Raw genomic sequence first — 15,000 nt, 5'->3', positions numbered from 1 at the left:
CTCACACACACAGAAATATATTTTCATAATTTAATTACTGGTAATTGTTGATTTAATACACGCTGAAGAGTTGTCAAGAGCACAAAGACACACATGCATACAACTAAAGTGGTTAATTTTGCTCTCCTACAGAAAGCCATTTGGCCCCAGCAACTAAAGAGTACAGAAGGACATGACTGCCATCCGATGGTGATTCTGGGTAATGTGTTATGAGGGTGTCCAGTGTATCTGGTCCATGACCCTGGAAGAAATATACACAAAGAAATGCAGTGATTTAAAAAGAAACTCAGTGGCATAGCAAAATCACTGGCTAACAATTAAAAGGATTGAAATGGTCAAACAAGAATTTATATGAACGTTGCTTACATTTTCGCAGGACTATATTCTAAAGCCATAGAAACACATTGGCCCTGGACCCTGCAGGACACAAGAGTAGTAAAGACCTATTACAGAATCAGATGCTCCACCAGCCCACTGATGCTGCAGTCCGCTGGGATTTGTCCCTGTGTACCCAATGACCAGTCCACTGCTGTGTATTCCATAGACGTGTTTCTCTATATCCACCAGGGGGTGCTTGAAGACTGGTTTCAGATTGAGTCTTTGAGCTGCATCCAAAAAAACCCCTCAATACACATATAGAGAACACAGTGACCAGTTAGATGCTGCTTTATTACCAAAGCTTAGTGGACATCCTCTTGCTTAATTACTGGGTACGACTGGGTAACTGACCTTATCCTTCAGTCTTACTATAAGCATTGCATCTTATAGTTATGATTATAGTAATGTTTATAGGTACACAAGTATAAATGTTAAATCAAAACCATTTAGCCACCATTAACTCTTTTTGACTGATTGCCAATGGAATTTTGCACTTGACATATTCCTCAACCTTTACATGGTCTTACAGCAGCAACAGAGACTTTTTTGGTCTCCAGTGAAATACTGTTCTTTCATTTCTTGAAAAATACTGTTCTTTTCAAGTGCATCCATTTCTGAATATCTCTGTTTCACTCCCTGAGCCATTCCAACTCATTTGTTTTCGCCTCTGCGACTCACGCTCTCTCTCTCTCTCTCTCTCTCTCTCTCTCTCTCTCTCTCTCTCTCTCTCTCGGTACAAAACAAGAGGGAAAAATGCTTTGACCCCGGCCTCCCCTCACCGTGACTGTCTTTCAGTGTGATCGCAGCGAGCTGTCCGGATAGACGTAAACACAGCGCCGGCTTGTAGATGTAGCCCAGAGTCGATGCCTTGTTGTACCCCGTCATTAATAATACACAGTGGGACTGGACTGGGCTGGAGAGGCCTGCTGATTGATGGCGGTTGCGTCAGCAGCATCGCCTTAGAAACCGCCTCACCAGACGAGAGAGGAATAATAACGGCAATCAGCAGCCGATAAGAGGGCCAGAAAAGACAGGGTGATGGAGAGAGAGAAGGGGGGGGGGGATGGAGAAAGATTGAGAGAGAGAGGGAGAAAAGGAGAGAGAGGTAGGGAGAGAGAGAAAAAAAAATATGAAGGGAAAGAGAGGAGGAAGAGAGAGAGAGAGAAAGATGGAGGAAGAGAGAGAGAGAGATAGAGGGAGAGAGAGATTGAGGGAGGGATGGCTAAAGGGATGTGTGTGTATGTGTAGTGATGCGCACATTTTTATACACCAGGCCAGCAACTAGTGGCCACAGTTCATTTGAACTACTGTACACTCTCATGTGGTGCATGCATGCATCCAAAATTCATACATCAGAACAGCACATGTACATTAATCTAGCGTCTTATTTGGGTTTAGTGTTTCACATTATGTGTGTGTGACAAGGAGGCCCAGTTGTCAGATGTTTTATATGTACACTGCTCCTGTGCAAGATTTAAATGGTCTAGTCACAGCATTCAGATCTTCAATTGATAGGGTTTGAGCTGTGCGTAGGCTATCTTAAATTGTTCATTTAAATGTTGAAGCTGCAGTCAGTGATTTTAAAAAGATTACAAGCCCATAACAGTTTTTGTCACTTTCAGCAATCATCTCCTCACAAGCGCGAGGGCACTTCTGTCACTGTCTGAGCAGCCCTTTGTAAGTGACTACCGACCTACAGTACCAACTTTAGTTGAAGGTAGGAAGCAGCCCCATCCGACATCGAAACACTAAAGAGCTGCTATGATGAATTCCGAGATAGTTTTTTCTACAGACTGCTGTCTGTGCCAGTTTTCATTAATATTCAACGAGCTAAGCTGCTTGACTCTGGCTGGCTAACAGCTAGTCAGTTTTGTCCATAGCATGACAGCTTGGCAACAGCTGTTATCAACTCATTTTAGCGTCATGGCTTGAACTTATTGTCCAAATGGACATAAAACCTGCAAGGCTAGTGAGTGCATTAAACCTGTACTAGCATAGGGTGACCAGACGTCCCCAGTTTCAGGGGACAGTCCCCATTTTTGGTTGCCTGTCCCCGGGAAAATACAGAAATACTACCTATGACCATTTTTAGGATTGTGTCCCTGGTTTTGGTTTCAGACATCTGGTCACCTTATATTAGAACTTCCTTTACAATAGTGTTTTACTTATGGCCTGGGCACTGGCTGTAGACAGCCGTGATAGTAGCCTACTGCTCTGGGCTTCAACTGAACTAGCCAAAGTTAATGAAGTCACTTTCTTCAAAATGTGATGAACTGAGAACTAATTTTGAATTATAGTGTGGCATTGTTCCAAAACATAAACTGAATCTAATTCTTGGGCAACATGTGCATTGTTGAAGTTCTGGTCGTGCATAGTGCACAAGCTCATTGAGGTTCAGCCATCCTTGTATACGAAAACTATCACTGAGTTAGACAAATTCTTTGGGTATGGTCTCAACTGGGCAAGCTCATGAATAGAAATGAGCTTGGTCATTTCCACGTCAGACTGACCAGTTTTTAATTGGCCTGATATCTCTGCTTTTTTCTTAGAGCTGACAGAGGAGGTAGCAGTTCATTGTTAGCCTACATTCACGACATGACACAAGCACATGGGCGTATCATATTTATTTATCTAAAACACATTAAAGCCCACCTCATCTGCCTGGTGTGTATGTCATTTTGTGTAGCTATTAACAACTGTATCCTTGATGTCACCCTTCTACTGTATATGTATCCCCTAAAGCATGATCTCAGTTACATGATCTCAGTTCCCCTAAGGCATGATCAACAGCATACATGACAGAACTCTAAATAAAGCATCTAAAAAGGTAATAGGAGTGTCTGTAAAGTACAACCATGCACCCCACCCCACATACTGTACAATACACCCCACCCAATCCCCCCCAAAAATCTCCAGCGGGTGGTACAATCTCATCCTCAGAAGTGCGTCACAGCACAACGAGAAGACCAGCCCGTCGCCCGAACGCACACGCATGGCCATTATATCCGCGGGGCCTGTCAACATGATGAAGCAGCTGTATTTTCAGCTGTAGGCATGATGGCAGCCGCCCCCCGGGTTTGGTGGTAATTAAAAAACAATACCGGAGGAGCTCCAGGAGCGTCTCTCTCTCTCCCTGTCTCTCTCTCTCTCTCTCTGTTTTTGGGGGATCGGAGTGTCTGTGTGAATTATTCAGAGGCTGCGCTTGTTCTGACACCCAGCAGGTCCCATCCGTGTAGAAAAAATGTGCATAGTTGGAGGGTGCAGCGGATGTAGGAGGATTTACTCCAGGGACATTAAAAAAAAGACAGAAGATGAGAAAATAATAGGAAGTGTTGTGGGTAACAAGGCATTTCTACTTTTGAAAATGCTGGTGATAAGCATGTTTTATTCACAGACTTTCAGAACAACCTGAGGGAGAGGAGCACACCTGAAACAGCGACTGATTGAATCACCTCAGGTGAGATCAGTTGATCTAACAAACAAGTGGAATCAAGATCATGGGTGCAGGTGTGCTCTCAGCACAGGAATAATCAAAGGCAACTATGAAACTGGATGACAAGTGTTAGCGATAAAGTAGCCAACAATATTTATTCATGTGTTTCATCAGATCCCTTTCCACAGGTGTATGACATCAAGCACTTAGATTATGGCTGCACACTGCATGGTGCTTGATTAATACACCTGTGGAAAGGGAGCTGATGAAACCCATGAATAGACCTCTGAAGTTCGCCTACAGAAAAGCTACCATCTTTGCCTAAATAAGGAGATCTGGTATCTTGAGATTTTCTCTATGGGAAAATAACATGAGGATATTCAATTATCGCACCTGTTAAACTCTCACGGGGATGATGACATTAGAAATGCAGACATTCTTCGCTACACAGTTTTGTCCGCTGCCGTCTAGTGGATACTGTGATCTTCGGTATAGGTGAAGACGGCACATTTTGATCTTTGCTACCCCAAAGCTAACTTACAATGCAACTTGCCATAGGCAGTTAGCTTCAATTAACTCCCGGATCTCCTTATATGGGCAAAGATGGCAGCTTTGGATCCTTTTTGTAGGCGAACTTCAGAGGTCTATAGGCAAGCCCTCCCACTTGGCAGCCATCCTGGTAACGCACTCTGGGCAGTTATCGGGCGGAGTCATCCCTATGTTCCCCGGGTCCTATGTTCCATTTTTTCCCAAAAGGGTCCTATGTTCCCCAGTTGCAATACATACTGGGGAACATAGGACCCTTTTAGGGAAAAGCGGGGAACATAGGACCCTTTCTAAAATGCAACAAAAAAAGGGTCCTATGTTCCCCGGTCCCATACAAAGTGGGGAACATAGGACCCGGGGAACATAGGACCTGGGGAACATAGGTACGCTCCCTTATCGGGCAGCTATCCCGATTCCCAAGTGAATTGGGAGGCATATGGGAAGGGATGGGAATGGGATACATTATTAGACAACCAACATTTTGCCGTTACAAACAAGCCCCATAGACCTCTTAAAGGAATACTTCGGTATTTTACACTTTAAGCCCGTTTTCTGTATTGCCTAGCATGAAAACGAGTGTTTGACACCGAAATCTCGACGATTGAGCCTGTTTGTGGAATTGTAAAATACCGAAATATTCCTTTAAATTCACCTTCAAAAAAGGAACCGAAGCAGCCCATAAGGATCCGGGGGTTAATTGAAGCTATCTAACTACCTATGGCAAGTTGCATTGCAAGGTAGCAAAATTCAAAGTGTGCAGTCTTAATGCGGCAAAAATCATAGTATCCACTAGAAGGCAGATGACAAAAGTGTGTGGAGCAAAATGTCTGCATTTCCGATTTCTTCGTCCCTGCGAACAGGTGCAATAATTCAAAATGTGTTATTTTTCCATAGGACAAAGATTGTAGCTTTTTAGGAACACTTCCTCTGGAACAGCATATTTCACTTTTTAGCCTGCCAATTAAGGTATCATTAATATCAGTGAAGCCAGACACCTTGGGTGCTTCTCATTTGGTGTTTTATACATCCTCCCTTCCTTCCTTGATCCTCGTCCTCACTGATCTAGATAAAGAATGATGGGGCGGCAACAATGGGATAGTCTATCCAGTATTAGTTATAAGCCGTGTTCAAGTTCAACTCCAAATGACCTTTTGCAGCAACGAGAGCTGCCGGTGGCAGCAGGGGCGGGGATGCAAACGCTGCTATGAAGTTGTACACTCTCTACTTCCCGTAGTGTAGACTTGGCTAGACTTGACCATGTGACGAATCACGAGTCACGGACCCGCACGGACTCTTGTGGATATGGGGAGGCATCTAAACACCTGCACACACGTCAGGGATGTAAAAGCCAATTAGGGCAAAGACCTGACGTCATGAAGGCAGGGTCTAGGCTCCGCTGCTCTCCGCAGTACCTCCAGACCGGCTGCTCTTTTGCGGAGCAGCCGCCTGGCCACGCCTTGCTCCCGCGATAAGTTGAGGCCATGTGATACCGACTGCCGAGTCGAAAACACGCCCATCTAGACCATCGTGGACAGATTTTTAACCACGTGCATCTTGTGCTGCGCAGTTTTTGTGCTGCGCAGCCAACTTGAACGCGCCTATAGATCAGTGCCAGTGAGCCTTTGAGACCGAGCATTGAGGATCAAGGAGATCCACCCCTTGACACTGTGAAATGAGCTTATCAGACATTGGACAAGAGGTGCTGATTGGAAGCCACGCCTTCTTCCCAATCTTCACTATATCACACAGACTCAGAGGTTGGAGTTCATGGTCCTTCACGGAGTAGGTAAGTTGTCAGAGACAGAGTGATTGAAATGTTTGTTTTAATATTTGAATGTTTCTTCAGTTCCTTAGTAGACCTTTATTATTAAAGGAAGCCTAATGCAAGTATTCATTGTTTGTTGAAGGTGCATTTAGCAGACTTTGCAGTTTGGGCAGATTTTTAAACCTTTATTTTGAGAATGGTGAGTGCCTCCATTTTGCTTAAATTGGCTTACTACTTGAGTTGGATGATTAGTAAGGCATTTCTGATGACTCACTTTTTTTTCTCTCTCTCATTTTACAGAGGGAGTGCATTTCTATCCATGTTGGCCAAGCTGGGGTGCAGATTGGAAACTCGTGTTGGGAATTGTACTGCCTCGAACATGGTATCTGCCCAGATGGAACAGTTGCTGGTGACAGCAAAACTCTACTGGACTCTTCTTTTGGCACGTTTTTCAGTGAGACTGGTGCTGGGAAGTATGTTCCTCGGTCCATATTCGTTGATTTGGAGCCATCTGTTATAGGTGAATAAATGCCAGTCTCTTCAAATGACTATTTGGTTTCTGACCTCTGGGGCACTCTAAAGAGATTTGGGTTTGTGAAAAGCTGACTTGATATCTCCTGACAGATGAGATCCGTAATGGGTCCTATCGTCAGTTGTACCACCCGGAGCAGCTGATCACTGGTAAAGAGGATGCAGCCAACAACTACGCTCGTGGGCACTACACCATTGGAAAGGAAATTGTGGATCCGGTCCTGGACAGAATTCGCAAAATGGTAGGTGACCAGATTAACAGTAGCTGACCCAACTTTTTAAAGATTGGGAATTGAAAGGGCCAATCTCATTTCTACCCCTACCCCTTCACCTACACCTTTCCCCTTGCCCTTGCTCATACCCCTCCGTTTTGGAGTGTTCCTCTGAAATCTTCGTTTGGAGGGGTATATAGCCCTACCACTTTCCCCTACCCCTCTGCCTTAACGGAAATTGGGACATCCCTACCCCTACATGTGAACACGCAAAGCGGAGGGGTAGGCGAAAGGGGTAGAGTGAAGGGGTGTCATGGGATTGGGCCTTACTTTACCTGTAGCATTGTGGTTGCATATACTACCTTTAGAATGTCTGGAGTTCTGAGGATTTATGACTTCGATCAACGGTAGACGTGTGCTGATGTTCTCTTTTGGATTTAAACTTCTGTCTTATCTTCTATGGGTAGGAAGAGGGTCCATTAGTGGGTGTGCCTGGTTGCTTTCAAGTTTGTTCAAGAACCTTTTGTTTGCATAACCTTTTGGAGGTCATTGAGAGTTTTTATAGCAATCGAGAATGTTGTGCATGATGTGACTTCTGAATGTGTTTGTGTGTCTCAGTCAGACCAGTGCACGGGTCTTCAGGGATTCCTCATCTTCCACAGCTTCGGAGGAGGCACTGGCTCTGGCTTCACCTCCCTGCTGATGGAGCGTCTGTCTGTGGACTACGGCAAGAAGTCCAAGCTGGAGTTCTCGGTCTACCCTGCTCCCCAGGTGTCCACTGCTGTAGTGGAGCCCTACAACTCCATCCTCACTACTCACACCACTCTAGAGCACTCTGACTGTGCCTTCATGGTGGACAACGAGGCCATTTTTGATATTTGCAATCGCAACCTTGACATTGAGCGTCCCTCCTACACCAATCTCAATCGCCTTGTTGCCCAGATCGTCTCGTCGATCACTGCATCTTTGCGCTTTGATGGGGCTCTGAATGTGGATCTCACTGAGTTCCAGACCAACCTTGTTCCCTACCCTCGCATTCACTTCCCCCTGGTCACCTACTCCCCAATAATCTCTGCAGAGAGGGCTTACCATGAACAGCTCTCTGTGCCGGAGATCACAAATGCTTGTTTTGAGCCATCTAATCAGATGGTGAAGTGTGACCCAAGGCGTGGTAAGTACATGGCCTGCTGTGTGCTGTACCGCGGAGATGTGGTCCCCAAAGACGTCAACAGCGCCATCGCTGCCATCAAGACCCGTCGAAGCATCCAGTTTGTGGACTGGTGCCCCACCGGCTTCAAGGTGGGCATCAACTACCAGCCGCCAACGGTGGTGCCAGGTGGTGACTTGGCCAAGGTGCAGAGGGCTGTGTGTATGCTGAGCAACACCACTGCCATCGCCGAGGCCTGGGCTCGCCTGGACCATAAGTTTGACCTGATGTATGCCAAGAGGGCCTTTGTGCACTGGTATGTGGGTGAGGGCATGGAAGAGGGGGAGTTCAGCGAGGCCAGAGAAGACATGGCTGCCCTGGAGAAGGACTATGAGGAAGTTGGGGCAGACTCGGCACAGGATGATGAAGAGGAGGAAGACGAGTATTAAAGTGTATTTTGTATGTTTGTTTAACTAATAAATCTGGGCATTATAATATATGTAGGTTGTCTGAGAATCTTTATCCCCTGGAAGTGTATTTTGTATGTTTCTTAACACTAGAAGCGCCAAGCGCCGGTCATTTTGCCGCGGAGACCTATTACTTGAAGCGCCATGTTGGTTTGACCTAGATATACCTAGAACTGTCGGGCTGCGGTCCTGGTACCACGGTGATTAAAAAAATATATATATTTTCACTCGATTAAATTCCAGGGCTCTACGTTCACCACTTTTCCTAAATACGCGTGTTTTTATCACCCAGTATTTTTACATGATCAAAAGCACACCGGTACAAGCTAGTTTAGAGTTATTTTGCTCTTACTTCTGTGACATCACTGCCTGTTTTTTCAGGCCTTTTAAGGCTGCTGTTCTCTTCTCACAGATGTCGCAAGGGTTTCCTGTCAGTCGGGCATGAGAATATTTTACCATAAAACATATAGTTTAAAAATGTGCAGTATGTATTCTGTGATTTAGTGGAACAGCCAATCAGCATGAGGAGAAATGGCACCGGACATGATGTATTTCTGGAAAATGGCGACGAGGAAGTGCCTTGCTAATCGGCGAAGCTAATCAGTCAAATCCTGACCCCCTGGAAACAATGCGGTCTGACACGAATGACACATGGCTTAGTGCCATGGAGGTATTATATATAACTGGAGAGCGTGACTAAGTCCCGCCCTCCATACAAATGAATGGCCGATGCTAGGCTAGTAAATCCGGCCAATTTTCGTCAACGCCATATTGAACACTGGAGCTCCGATCCAGCGCCAGTCGGCTCTGACCATGCGCAAAGATCCGAAGCTGGAAATGACGCATGGACCTACATTGATCCTTATTGGACATTCTGTAAAAAGAGAGTCATCCTCCAGTTCAGAGGGTGGCGATAATGCACATACCTTGCTTGCCGCGTAACAACAAGCAGAAAAAGTTGCTCGGGAACGCACACCTGAGTCCAGTGGAGTGTCGCACGGAGTAATGATTGGCTGTAGGTACCCGTCCACCAACATGTACGCGCATGAGAGCTCGTGCCCAACACGGATTTTCGTGCACGGAGCTGGTTCTAAATGCTCCATGAGGCGCCATAATTGAAAATGGCGCTTGCTAACTTGCCGAAGCTAATCAACACAGCCTTGACCCCCTGCTTAGTGCAAACTGAATTTATGACCAAACGATTTGATTCGTGCATGAAGCGCCATTTAGCTATCATTATGTTTAAGTAACAGCGTCCCAGTCTGAGGACTCAGTGGTCTTTTTGCCGCCTCAGCCGCGTTTTAAGTAGGCCTAGAGTTCACACCAGCACGGCGCTACTAGTAGGAAGTCAAAGCGGTTTGATGACCGGGGCGCGGCACTTCTAGGTATAAGTGGGTCAGAACGGCACGGCGCTTCTAGTGTTAACTAACAAATCTGGGCATAAGATTCTGTAGTTGTCTGAGAATTGTTCTTTTGAAGCAATTCAACTCTGAGCTACAGTACATACTGTACACTGCTCAAAGAAATCAAGGGAACACTGGTTCAAAGGAGCATAGTATCAAGTCAGTCCCAATTGTGGGATATTTATCTGGCCAGTTATGTAACAGGTGGTTGTGAATCAGGTTCACCTGCTTTGATGTCAATGATATTTACTACAGGTGTACTAGAGGATCAACTCTGAAACCACCCCCAAAACAGGAATGGCTTTACAGGTGGTGGCAACTGGTCATTTTTTCCATCTTTATCCTTCTAGACTTTTTTTTTTTACTAGCTTTGCATTTTGTTTTGGTCTGTGTTACTACTGGTAGTATAAGGCAGTATCTGGAGCCTACAGAGGTAACACAGATAGTCCAACTCCTCCAGGATGGCACACCAATACTTTCCATTCCCAGAAAGATTGTCTGTGTCTCCCACTGCAGTCTCAAGAGTATGGAAGAGAATCCAGGAGATAGGCAGTCGCTCTAGGAGAGCAGGACAGGGTGGTAGATGGTCCTTAACCCAGTAGCAGGACCAGTATCTGCTCCTTTGTGCAAGGAGGAACAGTGCAGTAGGTGCCCTGCTAGAGCCCTACAGAATGACCTCCAGCAGGCTGCTGGTGTGAATGTCTCAGACCACACTGTCAGAAACAGCCTTCATGAGGGTGACCTGAGGGCCCGATGTGCTACCTCTGTAGGCTGCATTGGTTGTGAGATCGGGTTGGTAGGCTCCAGATAGTTGTTGGCCCAGAGTTGTTAGCTCTAGTTGTACTAGAGGGCTCTCTAGTTGACCCTCTAGTATACCTGTAGTAAATTCCGTTGACATCAAAGCAGGTGAACCTAATTCACTTCCACCTCTGTTACATAGCTGGCCAGATCAATATCCCACAAGTGTGACTGACGTGATGCTATACTCCTATGAACTAGTGTTCCCTATTTTTTTGAGAAGTGTATACTGTACAGCTCTGGATAAAATTGAGACCACTGCACACTTTCTGATGTCATCCTATGGTTGCTGAATGACATTCAAATGTCATATTTAGAGTTAAGAGACCACTGCAAATTGACTGTCAACTTATTTGAATGTCACTCAGCAGCTGTAGGATGATCTCAGAAAAATGTGCAGCGGTTTCTTATTTTCTTTTTCTTCCACAGCTGTATGGCTGTGCGTGGCGCTGTGTATTGCACTACTTGGCACATGTGGCAAAGTGAAGTACAATAACTCCAAATTAAGTCAGCAACATGCCTAAATCTTGATTTGATTCTCAGTGTTCAAATTCTTGCCAGTAACTTATCATGCAATTTAATCTGGCCAAAAGCCATGATCAACATTCAGGGTACTGTACTGTACATGTCCATTGTACAAAATATTCAATTTCTTCATGCCTGACATTTGGCTTTACTACATTACATGACTAGTTTCTCCTCTGCAATGTTACACCCAAATGGTCCACACTAGCGTCATGCATGTGATTGACAACTCGTTCATTTCAGGTGCTGGCAAACTTACTTTGGGGGGGGTGGCTGCTGCACCGGACTCTTGGGCTTCTGCCAATGAAATGGAGATGTGAAGTAATGACTCCAGGCTAACTGGAATTGCAGATGAATTGCAGAGAGTGACTGAGTGCTAGTGCTGCTTAGCATGGGAATGGGGCTTTGCAGAGGTTGGCCAATTCATATTTGCAATTTCACGCCTCAATCCTCAGATTTTCATTTTTGTACATTCCCCTTGTTGCTCCGAGCCTTTACTAGCAAATTGGAAAAGGTGACATACATACACTGAGCTACAAAATTATATGTTTTCTCCCTGGAAATGGCTGTGTATGCACACGTGTGTGGGTGTAATTCATCAACTGTTCTTACTGAAAACAAGTGTGCAATGTTTTCAGACAATTCAATGCCTCTCTTTTGTAAGGTTATGGACTTTTATGGATTCATACATTTAATGATGTTGCTGAAACTGTCCTCTCTTAGACCTTAGCTGGCTGCTTATTGGGGAGAGAAAAAACACAAGGAACACCAGTGTAAAACCAAACTCTTTTTTTAATACTACTGTAGATTCAGTTTGACTACTTGTACATGGCTACCATGAATATTTGTACAAAAATGCAGTAAAAATAGTATTGATTAATATATACAGATATGTTTCTTTAGTGTAGGCAGGCAGATTGTACATGTAGATGAAAAGTACATCGATGGTCTTGCACGAGTATACACATTACAGATATTGTTTCTCAAAGTCAGTGACACTAATTCCCAACCAGACTCTCAAAAAGAACACAGAGAATATTCTTTTCCCAAAAAAGAAAGAAAAGGGAGAAAACAGAAGAAAGAAGGTCTGGACGTTTTTAACGATATGCACACCGGTACGAACAGCTCAAAATACAGGGTCTACAAAGAAATGATCGAGAATGCTGGAGAAAGCAGCTGATGTGTGCACGTTTTGAGACATGGATCTAGAAACTACTCAAACTAGCGTGTTGAAAAGCCTGGATTGGAGAGAGGGGGGTGAAATTGAGTCGCCATGTTGAATTACGCACGCAAGAGACTCGCTTGACATGCGACACATGCAGGAAGTTGTCGTGGGTGTCTGTGTGTGTGTGTCTCTGTGTGCGAGTGGATTCTGTGGATCAGGCCTCAATTTGGGTCCTGCACCCGTCGTCTCAAGTGTCATGTTCTGTGCATAATGACCCTACTGAGCACAGGGAGGCTACACAGGATATGAACATCCCAAAGAGAAATGGAGAGAGAGAGAGAGAAAGAGAGAAATATACAGCAGTGGCCTTGCCCTAAACGTACCCTGCTCCCTTCCAAAGCTAATAGGGAACCTTCACTTTTCTTTTTCATCATATATGTACTTGATCTGACTGACAGATTGATCCACTTAACACAAAACAAAACAAAAGAAAACAAACAACTGTTTGAACATTCCAACCTACAGTTGTCTATTCGTAACACAATCCATTTACATTCAATACCTCAGCAAAGTCCAGGGAACTAACCACACCAATATGTCTATTCAACAAGGGCGGGTGGATGGTGTGAGTGAGGCAATCCGTCAAACATAATGTCTCATGACTGAGGGTCATTACAGTGCGACATAAACAGCACATGGAGCGAAGTCTGATGCTTATTTTTTAGCGTGTGATTTTGGAGTCCCCATATGAGGACGACACATAGAGCATTACGAGCCAAAGAGTTACATCACAGTAAGGAGACGTCACAGTGCTACACAGTGACCCCTGAACCTAAGATGGGACCTATTTCATTTGAACCACACCCTTTGAAAAACTTTCATTATCATGTATCCCTTACCAAAAAAATAACAGCAGTTTTTCAGTGGTTAATGGCAGTTTTTGTAGTGTTAAAAACTGCAGTTTTTGAGGAATTTAATGGAGATTATATGCAGGAATGCAGTATTTCGGACATGAAAAACTGTATTGTAATGTACTGAACCTGAAAAACTGCAGTGTAACTGCAACTCTTTATCCCATAACTGCAGTTATTGTTTTTGTAAGTGATGGATTTACTGTTCTGAAATAAAACAAAGTGATGCTAGAAGTATGGCTTTGCAGACTGATGGGGTGAATGGATCAATATGTATTCAGATTAAGCCAAAGAAAGAAAAGCATGAACCAGGCACACCAAAAAGACACTGAATGAAAGGAAAACGCTGTTTGAGTTAGACTGCAGACCCTCTTTCTCAAAGACTGTAATAGCACTTGGAGGATTTGTGTAGCTCACTAAAATGATACAGGCTTAAATGGATGGTATATCTTTATGGCCATGCATTAGGTATTTTTTTTCCCTTAGCTCTTTTTTGTAATTTTTACAAAATGAGATATTTTTTCATCTTTCTTGCACTCTACTGAGGCACACAAATGATGGCAAGATGTACAACAGTTGAAACTAATGATGTAACCATGCATTACAGACACTCGTTCCACATCTAACAGAATCAGTTGGCTTTTCTCATCATCCTATGGAATTATGTTCGCCCGGATGTACAGGCGAAATAAATGTCTATTTTTTTTTTAATTCTTACACATCTTAAACAGATCTTTAAGGAACAAGACAAGTACAGAGCAAGAGAGAAATTCACATTGAGGAGATAAAAATGACATCTAGAAATATCAGATCAATTCACTTGAAGTGTCACACCAGCTCTTGTCACTCTCAGAACTTATTACGTTTTGAATTGAATTAAAATTCTGAAAATCAAAACAGATATGATTCACAAAAAATGAACAAGACCCCTACATGCATTGGCATGATTCGAAACCATATTGTGGTCAACAGTATTACAATGAATGTACTGTACCTTACCGAATCGTCTTGGGCTTACATGACACAATTCATGATTAAGTTCTTCAACATTCAGTAGATTTTGTGAGAGTGAATGTTGATTGAGCTGATCCCTGGCTTGCCCAGTAGCCACCATAGCCATCAAGGAGATAGCAGGGCCTGGAATCGCAAACGTCCACTGAGCCCTTAGGACAGTCATACTGTATGTAACACAAGCAGGCCATCGCATCTCTAGACTACCACTTCAGGGCCAAGCCAGTAATAACCATCCCATAGAGCTACATGGCATGGTGGTCTTGGGCAGACATGTTTGTTATGGTGGACCAATAGGCTTCCAACACAAGCATGCGTCAAAGAAAAGGAGCCAATTCGATGGTGAGCAATCAGATCAGATCAGATGCATGCTGCCACCTACTGGCTTTCAAGAAGTGTTACAACCTCACGGGTTAATCTGTCAGAACGGTGGAGTGAGAAAGCAACACAAGCTAATGCACACATAGCTAGCTCATTTACTTTTGCTACTGTAGCTCTGGCTCAACATTAACGTATTGCTGTTTGTGACGTGTTGATATATCCCTTTCAATTAAATCAGTGTGTCCAATCAAAACACCTTCACATCAGATTTGTTCCTCTCTGCCTTGAACATAACTCCCTGCGTACCCCCAATTTGCTGTCCATAAGAGCCCAATGACGACTTGTGATGAGGTGAAGTCTGGGCAGCCATGAGTGGACCAGGAGTAA

At 44.2% G+C, this 15,000-nt stretch overlaps 2 protein-coding genes across 3 annotated transcripts in view; one reads left to right on the top strand and one right to left on the bottom strand.

The window, feature by feature from the left end:
- The first annotated feature begins 6,078 nt into the window (after positions 1–6,078).
- LOC134097548 (tubulin alpha-8 chain-like) lies at positions 6,079–8,511 on the top strand. The gene is made up of 5 exons (XM_062550429.1): positions 6,079–6,143; positions 6,265–6,321; positions 6,423–6,642; positions 6,747–6,895; positions 7,484–8,511. The coding sequence occupies exons 2-5, from the start codon at positions 6,319–6,321 to the stop codon at positions 8,459–8,461; spliced, it is 1,350 nt and encodes a 449-aa protein (XP_062406413.1). The 5' UTR covers positions 6,079–6,143; positions 6,265–6,318; the 3' UTR covers positions 8,462–8,511.
- A 3,468-nt stretch (positions 8,512–11,979) lies between these two features.
- Positions 11,980–15,000, bottom strand: part of rcan2 (regulator of calcineurin 2) — an 82,063-nt gene continuing 79,042 nt past the window's right edge. For both annotated transcript variants that reach the window (XM_062550952.1, XM_062550953.1), the window contains one exon: positions 11,980–15,000. This exon is cut by the window's right edge and continues 695 nt beyond it. The gene's annotated coding sequence lies outside the window, so the exon portion shown is untranslated.

Source organism: Sardina pilchardus, chromosome 12, assembly GCF_963854185.1.
Source record: "Sardina pilchardus chromosome 12, fSarPil1.1, whole genome shotgun sequence".
Classification (NCBI taxonomy): Eukaryota; Metazoa; Chordata; class Actinopteri; order Clupeiformes; family Clupeidae; genus Sardina; species Sardina pilchardus.
The sequence above is the reverse complement of the archived record's forward strand: the minus strand, read 5'-3'. Positions and strand labels throughout refer to the sequence as shown.

Excerpts from the sequence above, each read along its gene's own strand:
- LOC134097548 (XM_062550429.1), top strand. Across the intron at positions 6,643-6,746 it reads TTTGGAGCCATCTGTTATAG|ATGAGATCCGTAATGGGTCC; the intron begins GTGAATAAATGC and ends ATCTCCTGACAG. Across the intron at positions 6,896-7,483 it reads TGGACAGAATTCGCAAAATG|TCAGACCAGTGCACGGGTCT; the intron begins GTAGGTGACCAG and ends TGTGTGTCTCAG.